This window comes from Mobula birostris, chromosome 8 (genome assembly GCF_030028105.1).
Source record: "Mobula birostris isolate sMobBir1 chromosome 8, sMobBir1.hap1, whole genome shotgun sequence".
Classification (NCBI taxonomy): Eukaryota; Metazoa; Chordata; class Chondrichthyes; order Myliobatiformes; family Myliobatidae; genus Mobula; species Mobula birostris.
The window spans coordinates 132,963,603-132,981,045 of NC_092377.1; the positions used below are offsets into that span (position 1 = coordinate 132,963,603).

Here is a 17,443-nt window from a genome sequence, read left to right on the forward strand (position 1 = left end):
AGATTACTACCTTTGAGGTCCTGCTTCTCAACTTCCTTCCTAACACCCTGTAGTCTTTTTTCAGGACCTCCTCGCTTTTCTTACCTATGTCATTGGTACCAATATGTACCACAACCTCTGGCTGTTCTCCTTCCCACTTCAGGATATCGTGGACACGATCAGAAACACCCCAGTCCCTGGCACCTGGCAGGCAAATGACCATCTGTGTTTCTTTCCTGCATCCACGGAGTCGCCTGTCTGACCCCATAACTATAGAATCCCCTATCACTGCTGCCATCCTTTTTCTTTCCCTACCCTTCTGAGCCACAGGACCAGATTCTGTGCCAGAGGCGTAGCCACTGTTGCTTCCCCCAGGTGGGTTGTTCCTCCCCACCCCCAACATTACGCCAACAGGAGTACTTATTGTTAAAGGGGACGGCCACAGAGGTGCTCTTTAGTATCTGATTTTGCCCTTCCCTCTCCTGACTGTTACACACTCATCTGTATCCCAAGGTAATGTTCTTGGTAATTTGGTCTTGAGGCCCGACAGAATAGCATGGCATGGCCACATAAAACTGGGTTGAAAGAGCAAGTAGTGAACGGATCAGTAGAAAAAATTGCAGACAATTGCTGTCATTGCACTCAAGGAGCAAGGGCCAAGGTCAGGAAACTGCCTCCTCCTCCAACAGCCTGAAGTAGCAACAGTGCCTGTTCATGGGACTGGAGCTCAGTGAATATTCCATCTATGTTTGCAGGTTCTATTCTGCTCTTCCATTGAGCTTACTCTGAACAAGTAGACACAAGGAAATCTGCAGATGCTGGAATTTCAAGCAACACACATAAAAGTTGCTGGTGAACGCAGCAGGCCAGGCGGCATCTCTAGCAAGAGGTACAATCGATGTTTCAGGCCAAGACCCTTCATCAGGACTTCGTCAGAAAGCAGGATCTCCCAATGGCCACACATTTTAATTCCACGAACCATTCCCATTCTGACATGTCTATCCACGGCCTGCTCTACTGTAAAGATGAAGCCACACTCAGGTTGGAGGAACAACACCTTATATTCCGTCTGGGTAGCTTCCAACCTGATGGCATGAACATTGACTTCTCAAACTTCCGCTAATGCCCCACCTCCCCCTCATACCCTACCCGTTATTTATTTATTTATATACACACATTCTTTTTCTCTCTCTCCTTTTTCTCCCTCTGTCCCTCTCACTATGCCCCTTGCCCATCCTCCGGGCTTCTCCCCTCCCGCTTTCTTTCTCCCTAGGCCTCCCGTCCCATGATCCTCTCATATCCCTTTTGCCAATCAACTGTCCAGTTCTTGGTTCCATCCCTCCCCCTCCTGTCTTCCCCTATGATTTCGGATCTCCCCCTCTCCCTGCCACTTTCAAATCTCTGACTAGCTATTCTTTCAGTTAGTCCTGACGAAGGGTCTCGGCCCGAAACATCGACTGTACCTCTTCCTAGGGATGCTGCCTGGCCTGCCGCGTTCACCAGCAACTTTTATTTGTGACCAAGTAGAATCATTTTCTGCATGTAGCCTTGCCCCTCCAGATGTAATTGATTACAAGACAGCAAAAAAAACTCAGTTACATACAACATCAAACCAAGAACAATGCAACACAGTAATGTTCTTCAGCTCATGATGTTGTAAACCTACTCCACAAACAATCTAACTTTCATTTCTACATAGCCCAGGAGCTAGTGCAAGGGGCAAGGCTTCAGAGTGATGGATGATTCAATGTCTTCTGGGAAAGATAAAAGGATGGATTACTCCTCAACCAAAGGGGGACCAATATCCTTGCAGGCAGATTTGCTGTATCTGTTTATGAGGGTTGAAACCAATTTGGCATGGAATGGGAACCGGAGTGATAGTGCTGAGGATGAGGTAGTTGGTTTACAAAAGCAGAGTGTAGTTACTCTGCTAGCAAGGAGAGGCTGATAATAGGGAAAAATTGCAGTCAACAGGATGAGTTGCAACGCAAAAGACCTACAAAATTGAAACGGGTGAATACAGGACTGAAGGTGTTATATTTGAATGTGCTCCGTATATGAACAAGGTAGATGAATATGTAGCACAGCTACAGATTGGCATGTATGACATTGTGGCCAACACTGAATCATGGCTGAAAGAAGATTACAGCTGAGACCTTAGTGTCCAAGGATACATATTGTATTGAAAGAACAGGCAGGGAAGCAGAGGGAGTGGAAAGATTCTGTTGAAATCAGATCATTAGAAAGAGGTGGCATAGGGTTGGAAGGTGTTAAATCCTTGCACATAGACCTAACAAACTGCAAGGGTAAAAGGGCCCTGATGGGAGGTATCTGCAGACCACCGAACAGCAATAAGTATGTGGTCTACAACTTACAATGCAAAATAGAAATGCATGCCAAAAGGGCTTCGTTACATGGTCATGCAGGATTTCATGTGCAGGTAGATTAGGAAAATCAGGTTGGTGCTGGATCCCAAGAGGGAGAATTTCTAGAATGCCCATGAAATCACTTTTTAGGAAGCTCATGGTTGAGGACACTAAGGGATCAGTTGTTCTTGATTGGATGTTGTGTAATGAACGGAATTATTTGCAGAGCTTAAGGTAAGGGAGTTAAAGAGGATACCAAAAGCTTCTTCAGATACACGAAGTGTTAAAAAAGAGGTGAGAGTAGATATCAGACCACTGAAAAATGATGCCAGAGAGGTAGTAATGGGGGAACAAGGAAATAGTGGACAAAGTGAATGAGTATTTTGCACCAGTTCTCATTGTGGAAGACACTAGCAGTATCTGGAATGTTCGAGAGTGCCAGGGGGCAGAGTGTGTGAAGTTGCCATTATGAGAAGTTTCTTGGGAAATTGAAAGGTCTCAAAGTAGATACGTCACCTGGACCAGATGGTATACACCCCAGGGTTCCGAAAGAGGTGGCTGATGAGATTATGGAGGCATTGGTAAAGATCTTTCAAGAATCAATTGGTTCTGGCATAGTTCTGTACAAATTGAAAATTGTAAATGTCACTACTCTTCAAGAAGGGAGAGGCAGAAAAGAGGAAGATATATGCCAGTTACTCTGACTTCGGAGGATCGGAAAGATGTTGAAGTCAATTGTTAACAATGTGGTTTTGGGGTACTTGGACCGTAATCAGCATGGTTTCCCTAAGGTAAAATCTTGCCTGACAAAGGCTGCTTACCAAGTTAAGAGCTTATGGTATTACAGGAAATATACTAGCATGGATAAAGAATTGGTTGATTAGCAGGAGACAAATAGTGATAATAATGGAAACCTTTTCTGGTTGGCTTCCAGTGACTAGTTGTGTTCCACATAGGCCTGTGTTGGGTCTTGATACGTTATATGTCAATGACTTGGATGACAGAAGTGATAGCTTTTGGCTAAGTTTGTGGGCAATACGAAGGTAATTTTGAGGAAGGAGAGAGGCCACAGAAGGACTTAGACAAGTTAGGAGAATGGGAAAAAAGTGGCAGATGGAATATCATGGAGGGAAGTTAGAAGAAATAAAAGGTTAGACTATTTTCTGCATGGATAGAAAATTCAAAAATCTGAAGTGCAAAGGGGCTTGGGTATTCCCATGCAGGATTCCCTAAATGGTAGTTTTCAGGTTGAGTGGGTAATGAGGAAAGCAAATGTAAAGTTTGCATTAATTTCGGGAGGACTAGAACATAAAAGCAATAATGTAATGTTGAGGCTGTATAAAGCACTGATGAGGCCTCACTTAGAGTACTGTGAGTAGTTTTGGGCCCCTTCTCTCAGAAGGAATGTGCTGAAACTTGAGAAGGTTTCCGGTGCTATAGGATGATTCCAGAGTTATTGAACATGATGGCCAGCGCAATTACTTTGAAACGGCTGGACCAGCAGCAAAAAAACTCCGGCTTACTCAGGGCAGGACCGTCACCTGAGCCAGTGCGGCAATGCACGTTCTGGGCCGCCGAGAATGGTGGATTCTAAGTTGCTTCGGTGCCTGGGGTTGCTTTGGGAATTCGGTCTCTTCGTGTCCAGCTAAGTGATTGCCGGCTGCATGTCTCTTCATGTGCTACTCAAGATACGAATTGTCTGTCGTCGTTTGGTTTTGTCGTTCTCGTGTCCAGCTGAGTATTGCTGGCCGTTTACCGCTACTCCGAGTCAAGATATGAACTGTCTGTCTTTGTTCCGTTTTGTCGTTTCGTGTCCAGGTGAGTTATGCCTGCCGTTTGCCGCTTCATGTGCTACTCCGTATCAAGATGAGAATTGTCTGCCGTTGTTTGGTTTTGTCGTTTCGTGCCCAGCTAAGTATTGCCGGCTGTTTGCATCTTCAGGCGCTACTTTGTGTCAAGATAAGAATTGCCTGCAGTTTATCTGTGCACAAACATGATAAATATCGATTTACAGACTCTTGGACTATTGGAGTCTGGGTGCGCCAAACAGTCGTTCTCTTGTCCAGCCGTGGTGATATATGCCATTGGAGCTATTGGACTATATGCTATTTCTGCTGGGAATCAGTATCCTTGTTATATTTTAAAGAACACTTCACACAGCGAATGTCTAATCAAGTTAACACAGCCCTCCCTAATGTACCTGTAAAGGATTACAGGTAGCTTGCTAAAATGACTGATGGTTTACTCTCAGCAGTCGTTTGTACATCATTCATCCTCATTTCTCTGCCTGAACAGGTCCGGTCAGTAAGGCCACTAACATAAGGACAGCTGCGAAGCAGTCATGGCCGGTCCTGGGTGTTTACCACATTGGAAGTGCCGACTGTCTGCAGCTTCGACAGTACCAGCATAATAGGACATCAGAGGTCTGTGGACACCGTGTGGACAACTTGCGGGGTCGTCTACTGTTCACTATCACTCTCTGTTCGCGCGTGCTACCAAGTACATCGGTGAGCTGACGCAAAATGAGACTCCGCTTTGTTATGTACCTTCACACTGTCTGTTTCAAAAGGCTGGATTTCCAGGTGCCGGTCCATTTCAGTTCAACCTCCTATTTCCACTTTGACATGACCTTCTACAGGCATTTTGAGGGCAAGCTCAGATTAGGGGTACATCACTTCATATTTCGACTGGATTGCCACCAACCTTATAACGTGAACATCTGGACGATGCCTATCTTAGTTTTGATTTTTTCATGTTTAGCGAGATTCGCACTTATTTATGAAAACCTACATTGGAGACCCTGATGCTCTAGGATGATTCCAGTGGTACTGAACATGTCAGCCAATGTAGTTGCTTTGAAACTGCCAGAGATTTGGGAACAAAATGGCGTTGCTTGGCTTGTAGAAGCCGAGGCCATATTCGTGCTGCAGCGGATCACCGCCGACAACATCAAATATTTCTAGGTGAAAGCGTCGCTAAACAACTCCATGTTTGTGAGAATGGTGAGTCAACTGGAACTCCTACCTACCTATCATAAATACCGATTTCAGAATACTCACCTTTTACAGGTTCTTGGACTCTTGGAATCTGAGTGCGCCAGAGAGTCATTCCAGCCGCGGTGTTCCTGTGAAGGATTACAGCTATCTTGCTAAAACGACTGATGCTTTACTCTCAGCAGTAGTTTGTACATCATTCATCCTCATTTCCCTGCCTGAATAGGTCCGGTCAGTAAGGCTACTAAAATAAAAACAGCTGCGAAACAGACATCGCACAGCCTGGGTGCTTACCAAACTTGGACGTGCCGACCGTCTGCAGCTTCGACAGAACCAGCATAATAGAACATCAGAGGTCTGTGGACACCGTGTGGACAGCCTGCAGGGTCGTCTACTGTTCATTATCATTATCGTTTACCACTACTGTCACAAGACGTAGGGTCAAGCACCACATATCGACAACAAGCATGCCAATGCGGCAAGGATCTCCGCTGTGTTAGCCATTGTTGCCTAGGAAACAGGCACTGGCTGTACAATGTATCAGATCCTTGGGTTCTTTGGATGGATTGCGAGAATGTGGCAGATGCACATGCGGGCAATTGATCATGCGGTGAATCGTTTGGGCCTCCTACATGCGGGGGCACTCTCTGTTAGTGCGTGCTACCAAGTACATCAGTGAGCTGACGCAAAATGGGACTCCGCTTTGTCGTGTACCTTCGCACTGTCTGTCTCAAAAGGCTAGATTTCCAGGTGGCTCTCAATTTTAGTTCAATCTCCTGTTTCCATTTTGTCATGACCTTGTGCTGGCATTTTGAGGGCAAACTCTCTTTAGAGGAACATTTATTCATATTTCGACTAGATTATTACCAACCTTATAACATGAATACAGTATCGACTTCTTCAACTTATTTTAACTTTAAACCCATCCCCACATCTGCATTTCTCTGGTCTCACTGAGGCTACATCTAAAATTCAATCTACAATTCAATTCAGATATGAAAACTGGTTGTGACTGTAATTAATTTGCTGTATTCCATATCTCCAAATTACGCCCTAACAGCCTCTATGCCTTCAGCTCTATCGATGCTATTTATTGCAAGAGAGCAATACAATCGAGTTACAAGCGAAAGAAAATACATTGCATTTGTGTGGCAACATACTCCACAAATTCACAACCACCTGGGTGTAGATGATCCTCCTGACTTCATTTCTAAACATGTCTCTCTTCATTCTGAGGCTTATCTTGCGGATTTAAGATTCCCCTACGACTGGGAAGACTCTCCGCATTTCCTGCCACTTAGGTATTAGATGGGTTTCAATGCGATCTATGCCTGCAGCCCCAATACTTCTGAACAGCATCGTATAGAAGCCCAGACACATCAACAAACATCATTATATGAGCCGGCTTTACTACTCTACCTGAAAGTTAAACTTGAAGAAGCCATTTCTCAGCAGAAATACATTTTTAATGGAACACTGTTGCGAAGCAATTCCTTTCTCCTCTTTAATAGCCCCAATAGCCTCCTCTATGTAGGTGCAATCACTTACCAGAGACACGAAGCATAAAATGTATCAAAATGTACAATTTACCCGCTGTCGAAAGAGTTGTAGTAGATGTAGTAGCCTGAGAAGTAGTTGCTCCTACAGAAGAAAAATAAAAGTAATCGTTATTTTCAAGAGAAAACTACTTCTGTAAAGATTGGCGCAAAACACTTCGCCTATCTGTTTAGATTAATTCTGGACCGATAAATAGAGGCGTGCTACATGCGTCAGGATTACGAGGAACATGTAGCAAATTTTATTGAATCTCAAGGAATCTATAAACAAGTCAGTTATGTTTGTAACTCCTAAAACACTCTGATTCTGTCGGCTGCGTAAATCTAGGGGAAGGCAATCTCCGGCCCCAACACAAGCGTGAGATTAACGCGCAAGATCAACGACCACCCCCCGCCCCGCCAAACCCTCTGTGGATGCCGACTGTTTCGTAACCCTGCTACAAGTAAGTGGTATAAATAGCAAACAGTACACAACACATCATTAAAAGATATAGGTTTATGAATTTTTATTTGACTGAGAGGTCAGTAAAGAGAGAGCAAAAAGGAAGGAAAGAGCCCTTTTTAATGAAACAGTCAAACGTGAAGAAGTTGGAGCTCACGGTTTCCCCTTCACCAATCCTCCTTCGATCTCACACCGAGCTTTGTTGAATCACGACACCGCTCCCGGTCGAATCCTACTATCTCTTCTTCCCGGCATCTTCTCTCCTCTCCCCCTTAATAATAGCCCCAAGCCCCACCTTAGTGTCCCTCACTCGAGAAGCCAACCCTTAATCCGGCTATCCTAATTGGATGGATCACAATTCTCCTATCACTTATCTTCAATAGTAACCCAAACAAGCAGCTTGCAAAGAACAGCACAATATTAAATACAGATCTTCAACAGTTTAAAGAAATTTGAACCAGGGCATTACACGCTGAAAGATAAAATTAACTGAAAGATAAACATGCAGCTGGACGATGCCTGTCTTATTTTTGATTTTTTCATGTTTAGCGAGATGCGGACTTATTGGTGAAAACGGACATTGGGGTCCCCAATGCTCGAGAATGATTCCAGAGATGTTGACACTCACAACACGCTGGAGGAACTCAGCAGCTCGGGCAGCATCCGTGGAAAAGATCGGTTGACGTTTCGGGCCGGAACCCTTCGTCAGGACTGCAGAAGGAAAGGGCAGAGGCCCTATAAAGAAGGTGGGGAGAGGGTGGGAAGGAGAAGGCTGGTAGGTTCCAGGTGAAAAACAGTAAGGGGAAAGATAAAGGGGTGGGGGAGGGGAAGCAGTGGAGTGATAGGCAGCAAAGGTGAAGAAGGAACAGGGGAAAACACAATGGGTAGTAGAAGGAGGCGGAACTATGAGGGAGGTGATACGCAGCTGGAGGAGGGGGCAGAGTGACATAGGGATAGAGGAAGGGAGGGGGAGGGAACTATCAGAAGTTGGAGAATTCTATGTTCATACCAAGCAGCTGGAGACTACCTGGACGGTATATGAGGTGTTGCTCCTCCAACTTGAGTTTAACCTCATCATGGCAGTAGAGGAGGCCATGTATGGACATATCGGAATGGGAGTGGGAAGCAGAGTTGAAGTGGGTGGCTACCGGGAGATCCTGTCTGTTTTGGCGGACAGAGCGGAGGTGCTCGACGAAGCGGTCCCCCAATCTCGGTCGGGTTTCAGCGATGTAGAGGAGGCCGCACCGGGAGCACCGGATGCAATAGATGACCCCAACAGACTCAGAAGTGAAGTGTTGCCTCACTTGGAAGGACTGTTTGGGGCCCTGACCGGTGGCAAGAGAGGAAGTGTAGGGACAGGTGTAGCACTTGCGCTTACCAGGATAAGTGCCGGGTGGGAGATCCATGGGGAGGGACGTGTGGACCAGGGGGTCACGGACGGACCGATCCCTGCGGAAAGCGGAGAGGGGTGGAGAGGGAAAGCTGTGCTTAGTGGTGGGGTCCTGTTGAAGGTGGTGGAAGTTGCGGAGGATAATGTGCTGGATTCGGAGGCTGGTGGGGTGGTAGGTGAGAAATTGACATGTCGGCCAACGTAGTCGCTTTGAAACTGCCGGAATTTGGGAGCAAAATGGCGTTGCTTGGCTTGTCGAAGCCGAGGCTAAATTCGCGTTGCAATAAATCACCGCCTACAACATCAAATATTTCTCGGTGAAAGTATCGCTAAGCAATTCCATGTTTCCGAGAATGGTGAGTCAACTAGTACTCCCACCTACATGTGATAATACCGATTTCTGAATACTCACCTTTTACAGGTTCTTGGACTCTTGGAGTCTGAGTGCGCCCAACAATTGTTCTTTTGTCCAGCCGCGGTGATATACGCCATTGGAGCTATTAGACTATATGCTGTCTCTGCTAGGAATTCACTACCCTTGTTTTATTTTTAAAGAACTCTTCATACAAAAAATGTCTAATCAAGTTCACACAGCCCTCACTAAGGTACCTGTGAAGGATTACAGGTAGCTTGCTAAAATGACTGATGATTTACTCTCAGTAGTCGTTTGTACATCATTCATGTTCCTTTCCCTGCCTGAATAGGTCCGGTCAGTAAGGCCATTTAAAAAAGGACAGCTGCGAAACAGATATCGCCCGGCCTGGGTATTCACCACGCTTGGAGCTGCCGACCATCTGCAGCTTCGACAGTACCAGCATAATAGGACAACAGAGGTCCGTGGACACCGTGTGGACAGCCTGCAGGGCTGTCTACTGTTCATTATCATTATCGTTCACCACTACAGTCACAAAACGTAGGGTCAGGCACCACATTTCGACAACAAGCCTGCCAATGCGCCAAGGATGTCCTCCGTTATTAGCCATTGCTGCCTAAGAAACAGGCACTGGCTGTACAATATATCAGATCTTCGGGTTCTTTGGATGGATTGCGAGAATGTGGCAGATGCACATGCAGGCAATTGATCATGCGGTGAATCGTTTGGGCCTCCTACATGCGGGGGAAGTCTCTGGTGGCGCGTGCTACCGAGTACATCAGTGAGCTGACGCAAAATGGGACTCCGCTTTGTCGTGTACCTTCGTACTGTCTGTCTCAAAAGGCTAGATTTCCAGGTGGCTCTCAATTTCAGTTCAATCTCCTATTTCCATTTTGTCATGACCTTGTGCTGGCATTTTGAGGGCAAACTCTCTTTAGAGGAACACTTATTCATATTTCGACTAGATTATTACCAACCTTATAACATGAATACAGTATCGACTTCTTCAACTTATTTTAACTTTAAACCCATCCCCACATCTGCATTTCTCTGGTCTCACTGAGGCTACATCTAAAATTCAATCTACAATTCAATTCAGATATGAAGACTGGTTGTGACTGTAATTAATTTGCTGTATTCCATATCTCCAAATTACGCCCTAACAGCCTCTATGCCTTCAGCTCTATCGATGCTATTTATTGCAAGAGAGCAATACAATCGAGTTACAAGCGAAAGAAAATACATTGCATTTGTGTGGCAACTTACTCCACAAATTCACAACCACCTGGGTGTAGATGATCCTCCTGACTTCATTTCTAAACATGTCTCTCTTCATTCTGAGGCTTATCTTGCGGATTTAAGATTCCCCTACGACTGGGAAGACTCTCCGCATTTCCTGCCACTTAGGTATTAGATGGGTTTCAATGCGATCTATGCCTGCAGCCCCAATACTTCTGAACAGCATCGTATAGAAGCCCAGACACATCAACAAACATCATTATATGAGCCGGCTTTACTACTCTACCTGAAAGTTAAACTTGAAGAAGCCATTTCTCAGCAGAAATACATTTTTAATGGAACACTGTTGCGAAGCAATTCCTTTCTCCTCTTTAATAGCCCCAATAGCCTCCTCTATGTAGGTGCAATCACTTACCAGAGACACGAAGCATAAAATGTATCAAAATGTACAATTTACCCGCTGTCGAAAGAGATGTAGTAGATGTAGTAGCCTGAGAAGTAGTTGCTCCTACAGAAGAAAAATAAAAGTAATCGTTATTTTCAAGAGAAAACTACTTCTGTAAAGATTGGCGCAAAACACTTCGCCTATCTGTTTAGATTAATTCTGGACCGATAAATAGAGGCGTGCTACATGCGTCAGGATTACGAGGAACATGTAGCAAATTTTATTGACTCTCAAGGAATCTATAAACAAATCAGTTATGTTTGTAACTCCTAAAACACTCTGATTCTGTCGGCTGCGTAAATCTAGGGGAAGGCAATCTTCGGCCCCAACACAAGCGTGAGATTAACGCGCAAGATCAACGACCACCCCCCGCCCCGCCAAACCCTCTGTGGATGCCGACTGTTTCGTTACCCTGCTACAAGTAAGTGGTATAAATAGCAAACAGTACACAACACATCATTAAAAGATATAGGTTTATGAATTTTTATTTGACTGAGAGGTCAGTAAAGAGAGAGCAAAAAGGAAGGAAAGAGCCCTTTTTAATGAAACAGTCAAACGTGAAGAAGTTGGAGCTCACGGTTTCCCCTTCACCAATCCTCCTTCGATCTCACACCGAGCTTTGTTGAATCACGACACCGCTCCCGGTCGAATCCTACTATCTCTTCTTCCCGGCATCTTCTCTCCTCTTCCCCTTAATAATAGCCCCAAGCCCCACCTTAGTGTCCCTCACTCGAGAAGCCAACCCTTAATCCGGCCATCCTAATTGGATGGATCACAATTCTCCTATCACTTATCTTCAATAGTAACCCAAACCAGCAGCTTGCAAAGAACAGCACAATATTAAATACAGATCTTCAACAGTTTAAAGAAATTTGAACCAGGGCATTACACGCTGAAAGATAAAATTAACTGAAAGATAAACATGCAGCTGGACGATGCCTGTCTTATTTTTGATTTTTTCATGTTTAGCGAGATGCGGACTTATTGGTGAAAACGGACATTGGGGTCCCCAATGCTCGAGAATGATTCCAGAGATGTTGACACTCACAACACGCTGGAGGAACTCAGCAGCTCGGGCAGCATCCGTGGAAAAGATCGGTTGACGTTTCGGGCCGGAACCCTTCGTCAGGACTGCAGAAGGAAAGGGCAGAGGCCCTATAAAGAAGGTGGGGAGAGGGTGGGAAGGAGAAGGCTGGTAGGTTCCAGGTGAAAAACAGTAAGGGGAAAGATAAAGGGGTGGGGGAGGGGAAGCAGTGGAGTGATAGGCAGCAAAGGTGAAGAAGGAACAGGGGAAAACACAATGGGTAGTAGAAGGAGGCGGAACTATGAGGGAGGTGATACGCAGCTGGAGGAGGGGGCAGAGTGACATAGGGATAGAGGAAGGGAGGGGGAGGGAACTATCAGAAGTTGGAGAATTCTATGTTCATACCAAGCAGCTGGAGACTACCTAGACGGTATATGAGGTGTTGCTCCTCCAACTTGAGTTTAACCTCATCATGGCAGTAGAGGAGGCCATGTATGGACATATCGGAATGGGAGTGGGAAGCAGAGTTGAAGTGGGTGGCTACCAGGAGATCCTGTCTGTTTTGGCGGACAGAGCGGAGGTGCTCGACGAAGCGGTCCCCCAATCTCGGTCGGGTTTCAGCGATGTAGAGGAGGCCGCACCGGGAGCACCGGATGCAATAGATGACCCCAACAGACTCAGAAGTGAAGTGTTGCCTCACTTGGAAGGACTGTTTGGGGCCCTGACCGGTGGCAAGAGAGGAAGTGTAGGGACAGGTGTAGCACTTGCGCTTACCAGGATAAGTGCCGGGTGGGAGATCCATGGGGAGGGACGTGTGGACCAGGGGGTCACGGACGGACCGATCCCTGCGGAAAGCGGAGAGGGGTGGAGAGGGAAAGCTGTGCTTAGTGGTGGGGTCCTGTTGAAGGTGGTGGAAGTTGCGGAGGATAATGTGCTGGATTCGGAGGCTGGTGGGGTGGTAGGTGAGAAATTGACATGTCGGCCAACGTAGTCGCTTTGAAACTGCCGGAATTTGGGAGCAAAATGGCGTTGCTTGGCTTGTCGAAGCCGAGGCTAAATTCGCGTTGCAATAAATCACCGCCTACAACATCAAATATTTCTCGGTGAAAGTATCGCTAAGCAATTCCATGTTTCCGAGAATGGTGAGTCAACTAGTACTCCCACCTACATGTGATAATACCGATTTCTGAATACTCACCTTTTACAGGTTCTTGGACTCTTGGAGTCTGAGTGCGCCCAACAATTGTTCTTTTGTCCAGCCGCGGTGATATACGCCATTGGAGCTATTAGACTATATGCTGTCTCTGCTAGGAATTCACTACCCTTGTTTTATTTTTAAAGAACTCTTCATACAAAAAATGTCTAATCAAGTTCACACAGCCCTCACTAAGGTACCTGTGAAGGATTACAGGTAGCTTGCTAAAATGACTGATGATTTACTCTCAGTAGTCGTTTGTACATCATTCATGTTCCTTTCCCTGCCTGAATAGGTCCGGTCAGTAAGGCCATTTAAAAAAGGACAGCTGCGAAACAGATATCGCCCGGCCTGGGTATTCACCACGCTTGGAGCTGCCGACCGTCTGCAGCTTCGACAGTACCAGCATAATAGGACAACAGAGGTCCGTGGACACCGTGTGGACAGCCTGCAGGGCTGTCTACTGTTCATTATCATTATCGTTCACCACTACAGTCACAAAACGTAGGGTCAGGCACCACATTTCGACAACAAGCCTGCCAATGCGCCAAGGATGTCCTCCGTTATTAGCCATTGCTGCCTAAGAAACAGGCACTGGCTGTACAATATATCAGATCTTCGGGTTCTTTGGATGGATTGCGAGAATGTGGCAGATGCACATGCAGGCAATTGATCATGCGGTGAATCGTTTGGGCCTCCTACATGCGGGGGAAGTCTCTGGTGGCGCGTGCTACCGAGTACATCAGTGAGCTGACGCAAAATGGGACTCCGCTTTGTCGTGTACCTTCGTACTGTCTGTCTCAAAAGGCTAGATTTCCAGGTGGCTCTCAATTTCAGTTCAATCTCCTATTTCCATTTTGTCATGACCTTGTGCTGGCATTTTGAGGGCAAACTCTCTTTAGAGGAACACTTATTCATATTTCGACTAGATTATTACCAACCTTATAACATGAATACAGTATCGACTTCTTCAACTTATTTTAACTTTAAACCCATCCCCACATCTGCATTTCTCTGGTCTCACTGAGGCTACATCTAAAATTCAATCTACAATTCAATTCAGATATGAAGACTGGTTGTGACTGTAATTAATTTGCTGTATTCCATATCTCCAAATTACGCCCTAACAGCCTCTATGCCTTCAGCTCTATCGATGCTATTTATTGCAAGAGAGCAATACAATCGAGTTACAAGCAAAAGAAAATACATTGCATTTGTGTGGCAACTTACTCCACAAATTCACAACCACCTGGGTGTAGATGATCCTCCTGACTTCATTTCTAAACATGTCTCTCTTCATTCTGAGGCTTATCTTGCGGATTTAAGATTCCCCTACGACTGGGAAGACTCTCCGCATTTCCTGCCACTTAGGTATTAGATGGGTTTCAATGCGATCTATGCCTGCAGCCCCAATACTTCTGAACAGCATCGTATAGAAGCCCAGACACATCAACAAACATCATTATATGAGCCGGCTTTACTACTCTACCTGAAAGTTAAACTTGAAGAAGCCATTTCTCAGCAGAAATACATTTTTAATGGAACACTGTTGCGAAGCAATTCCTTTCTCCTCTTTAATAGCCCCAATAGCCTCCTCTATGTAGGTGCAATCACTTACCAGAGACACGAAGCATAAAATGTATCAAAATGTACAATTTACCCGCTGTCGAAAGAGATGTAGTAGATGTAGTAGCCTGAGAAGTAGTTGCTCCTACAGAAGAAAAATAAAAGTAATCGTTATTTTCAAGAGAAAACTACTTCTGTAAAGATTGGCGCAAAACACTTCGCCTATCTGTTTAGATTAATTCTGGACCGATAAATAGAGGCGTGCTACATGCGTCAGGATTACGAGGAACATGTAGCAAATTTTATTGACTCTCAAGGAATCTATAAACAAATCAGTTATGTTTGTAACTCCTAAAACACTCTGATTCTGTCGGCTGCGTAAATCTAGGGGAAGGCAATCTTCGGCCCCAACACAAGCGTGAGATTAACGCGCAAGATCAACGACCACCCCCCGCCCCGCCAAACCCTCTGTGGATGCCGACTGTTTCGTTACCCTGCTACAAGTAAGTGGTATAAATAGCAAACAGTACACAACACATCATTAAAAGATATAGGTTTATGAATTTTTATTTGACTGAGAGGTCAGTAAAGAGAGAGCAAAAAGGAAGGAAAGAGCCCTTTTTAATGAAACAGTCAAACGTGAAGAAGTTGGAGCTCACGGTTTCCCCTTCACCAATCCTCCTTCGATCTCACACCGAGCTTTGTTGAATCACGACACCGCTCCCGGTCGAATCCTACTATCTCTTCTTCCCGGCATCTTCTCTCCTCTTCCCCTTAATAATAGCCCCAAGCCCCACCTTAGTGTCCCTCACTCGAGAAGCCAACCCTTAATCCGGCCATCCTAATTGGATGGATCACAATTCTCCTATCACTTATCTTCAATAGTAACCCAAACCAGCAGCTTGCAAAGAACAGCACAATATTAAATACAGATCTTCAACAGTTTAAAGAAATTTGAACCAGGGCATTACACGCTGAAAGATAAAATTAACTGAAAGATAAACATGCAGCTGGACGATGCCTGTCTTATTTTTGATTTTTTCATGTTTAGCGAGATGCGGACTTATTGGTGAAAACGGACATTGGGGTCCCCAATGCTCTAGAATGATTCCAGAGATGTTGACACTCACAACACGCTGGAGGAACTCAGCAGCTCGGGCAGCATCCGTGGAAAAGATCGGTTGACGTTTCGGGCCGGAACCCTTCGTCAGGACTGCAGAAGGAAAGGGCAGAGGCCCTATAAAGAAGGTGGGGAGAGGGTGGGAAGGAGAAGGCTGGTAGGTTCCAGGTGAAAAACAGTAAGGGGAAAGATAAAGGGGTGGGGGAGGGGAAGCAGTGGAGTGATAGGCAGCAAAGGTGAAGAAGGAACAGGGGAAAACACAATGGGTAGTAGAAGGAGGCGGAACTATGAGGGAGGTGATACGCAGCTGGAGGAGGGGGCAGAGTGACATAGGGATAGAGGAAGGGAGGGGGAGGGAACTATCAGAAGTTGGAGAATTCTATGTTCATACCAAGCAGCTGGAGACTACCTAGACGGTATATGAGGTGTTGCTCCTCCAACTTGAGTTTAACCTCATCATGGCAGTAGAGGAGGCCATGTATGGACATATCGGAATGGGAGTGGGAAGCAGAGTTGAAGTGGGTGGCTACCGGGAGATCCTGTCTGTTTTGGCGGACAGAGCGGAGGTGCTCGACGAAGCGGTCCCCCAATCTCGGTCGGGTTTCAGCGATGTAGAGGAGGCCGCACCGGGAGCACCGGATGCAATAGATGACCCCAACAGACTCAGAAGTGAAGTGTTGCCTCACTTGGAAGGACTGTTTGGGGCCCTGACCGGTGGCAAGAGAGGAAGTGTAGGGACAGGTGTAGCACTTGCGCTTACCAGGATAAGTGCCGGGTGGGAGATCCATGGGGAGGGACGTGTGGACCAGGGGGTCACGGACGGACCGATCCCTGCGGAAAGCGGAGAGGGGTGGAGAGGGAAAGCTGTGCTTAGTGGTGGGGTCCTGTTGAAGGTGGTGGAAGTTGCGGAGGATAATGTGCTGGATTCGGAGGCTGGTGGGGTGGTAGGTGAGAAATTGACATGTCGGCCAACGTAGTCGCTTTGAAACTGCCGGAATTTGGGAGCAAAATGGCGTTGCTTGGCTTGTCGAAGCCGAGGCTAAATTCGCGTTGCAATAAATCACCGCCTACAACATCAAATATTTCTCGGTGAAAGTATCGCTAAGCAATTCCATGTTTCCGAGAATGGTGAGTCAACTAGTACTCCCACCTACATGTGATAATACCGATTTCTGAATACTCACCTTTTACAGGTTCTTGGACTCTTGGAGTCTGAGTGCGCCCAACAATTGTTCTTTTGTCCAGCCGCGGTGATATACGCCATTGGAGCTATTAGACTATATGCTGTCTCTGCTAGGAATTCACTACCCTTGTTTTATTTTTAAAGAACTCTTCATACAAAAAATGTCTAATCAAGTTCACACAGCCCTCACTAAGGTACCTGTGAAGGATTACAGGTAGCTTGCTAAAATGACTGATGATTTACTCTCAGTAGTCGTTTGTACATCATTCATGTTCCTTTCCCTGCCTGAATAGGTCCGGTCAGTAAGGCCATTTAAAAAAGGACAGCTGCGAAACAGATATCGCCCGGCCTGGGTATTCACCACGCTTGGAGCTGCCGACCGTCTGCAGCTTCGACAGTACCAGCATAATAGGACAACAGAGGTCCGTGGACACCGTGTGGACAGCCTGCAGGGCTGTCTACTGTTCATTATCATTATCGTTCACCACTACAGTCACAAAACGTAGGGTCAGGCACCACATTTCGACAACAAGCCTGCCAATGCGCCAAGGATGTCCTCCGTTATTAGCCAT

General features: G+C 45.9%; 1 protein-coding gene across 5 annotated transcripts in view; it reads right to left on the reverse strand.

Moving 5' to 3' along the window:
- The window catches only part of LOC140201721 (uncharacterized), a 191,358-nt gene that overhangs the window by 46,701 nt on the left and 127,214 nt on the right, over positions 1–17,443 (reverse strand). For 4 of the 5 annotated variants that reach the window (XM_072266281.1, XM_072266283.1, XM_072266282.1 and 1 more), the window contains 3 exons: positions 14,663–14,713; positions 10,796–10,846; positions 6,929–6,979 (listed from right to left, as the gene is read on the reverse strand). In XM_072266281.1, coding sequence (XP_072122382.1) covers positions 6,929–6,979; positions 10,796–10,846; positions 14,663–14,713 — 153 coding nt within the window. The remainder of the gene's footprint in view (positions 1–6,928; positions 6,980–10,795; positions 10,847–14,662; positions 14,714–17,443) is intronic. The other variant, XM_072266288.1, reaches the window with a different exon arrangement.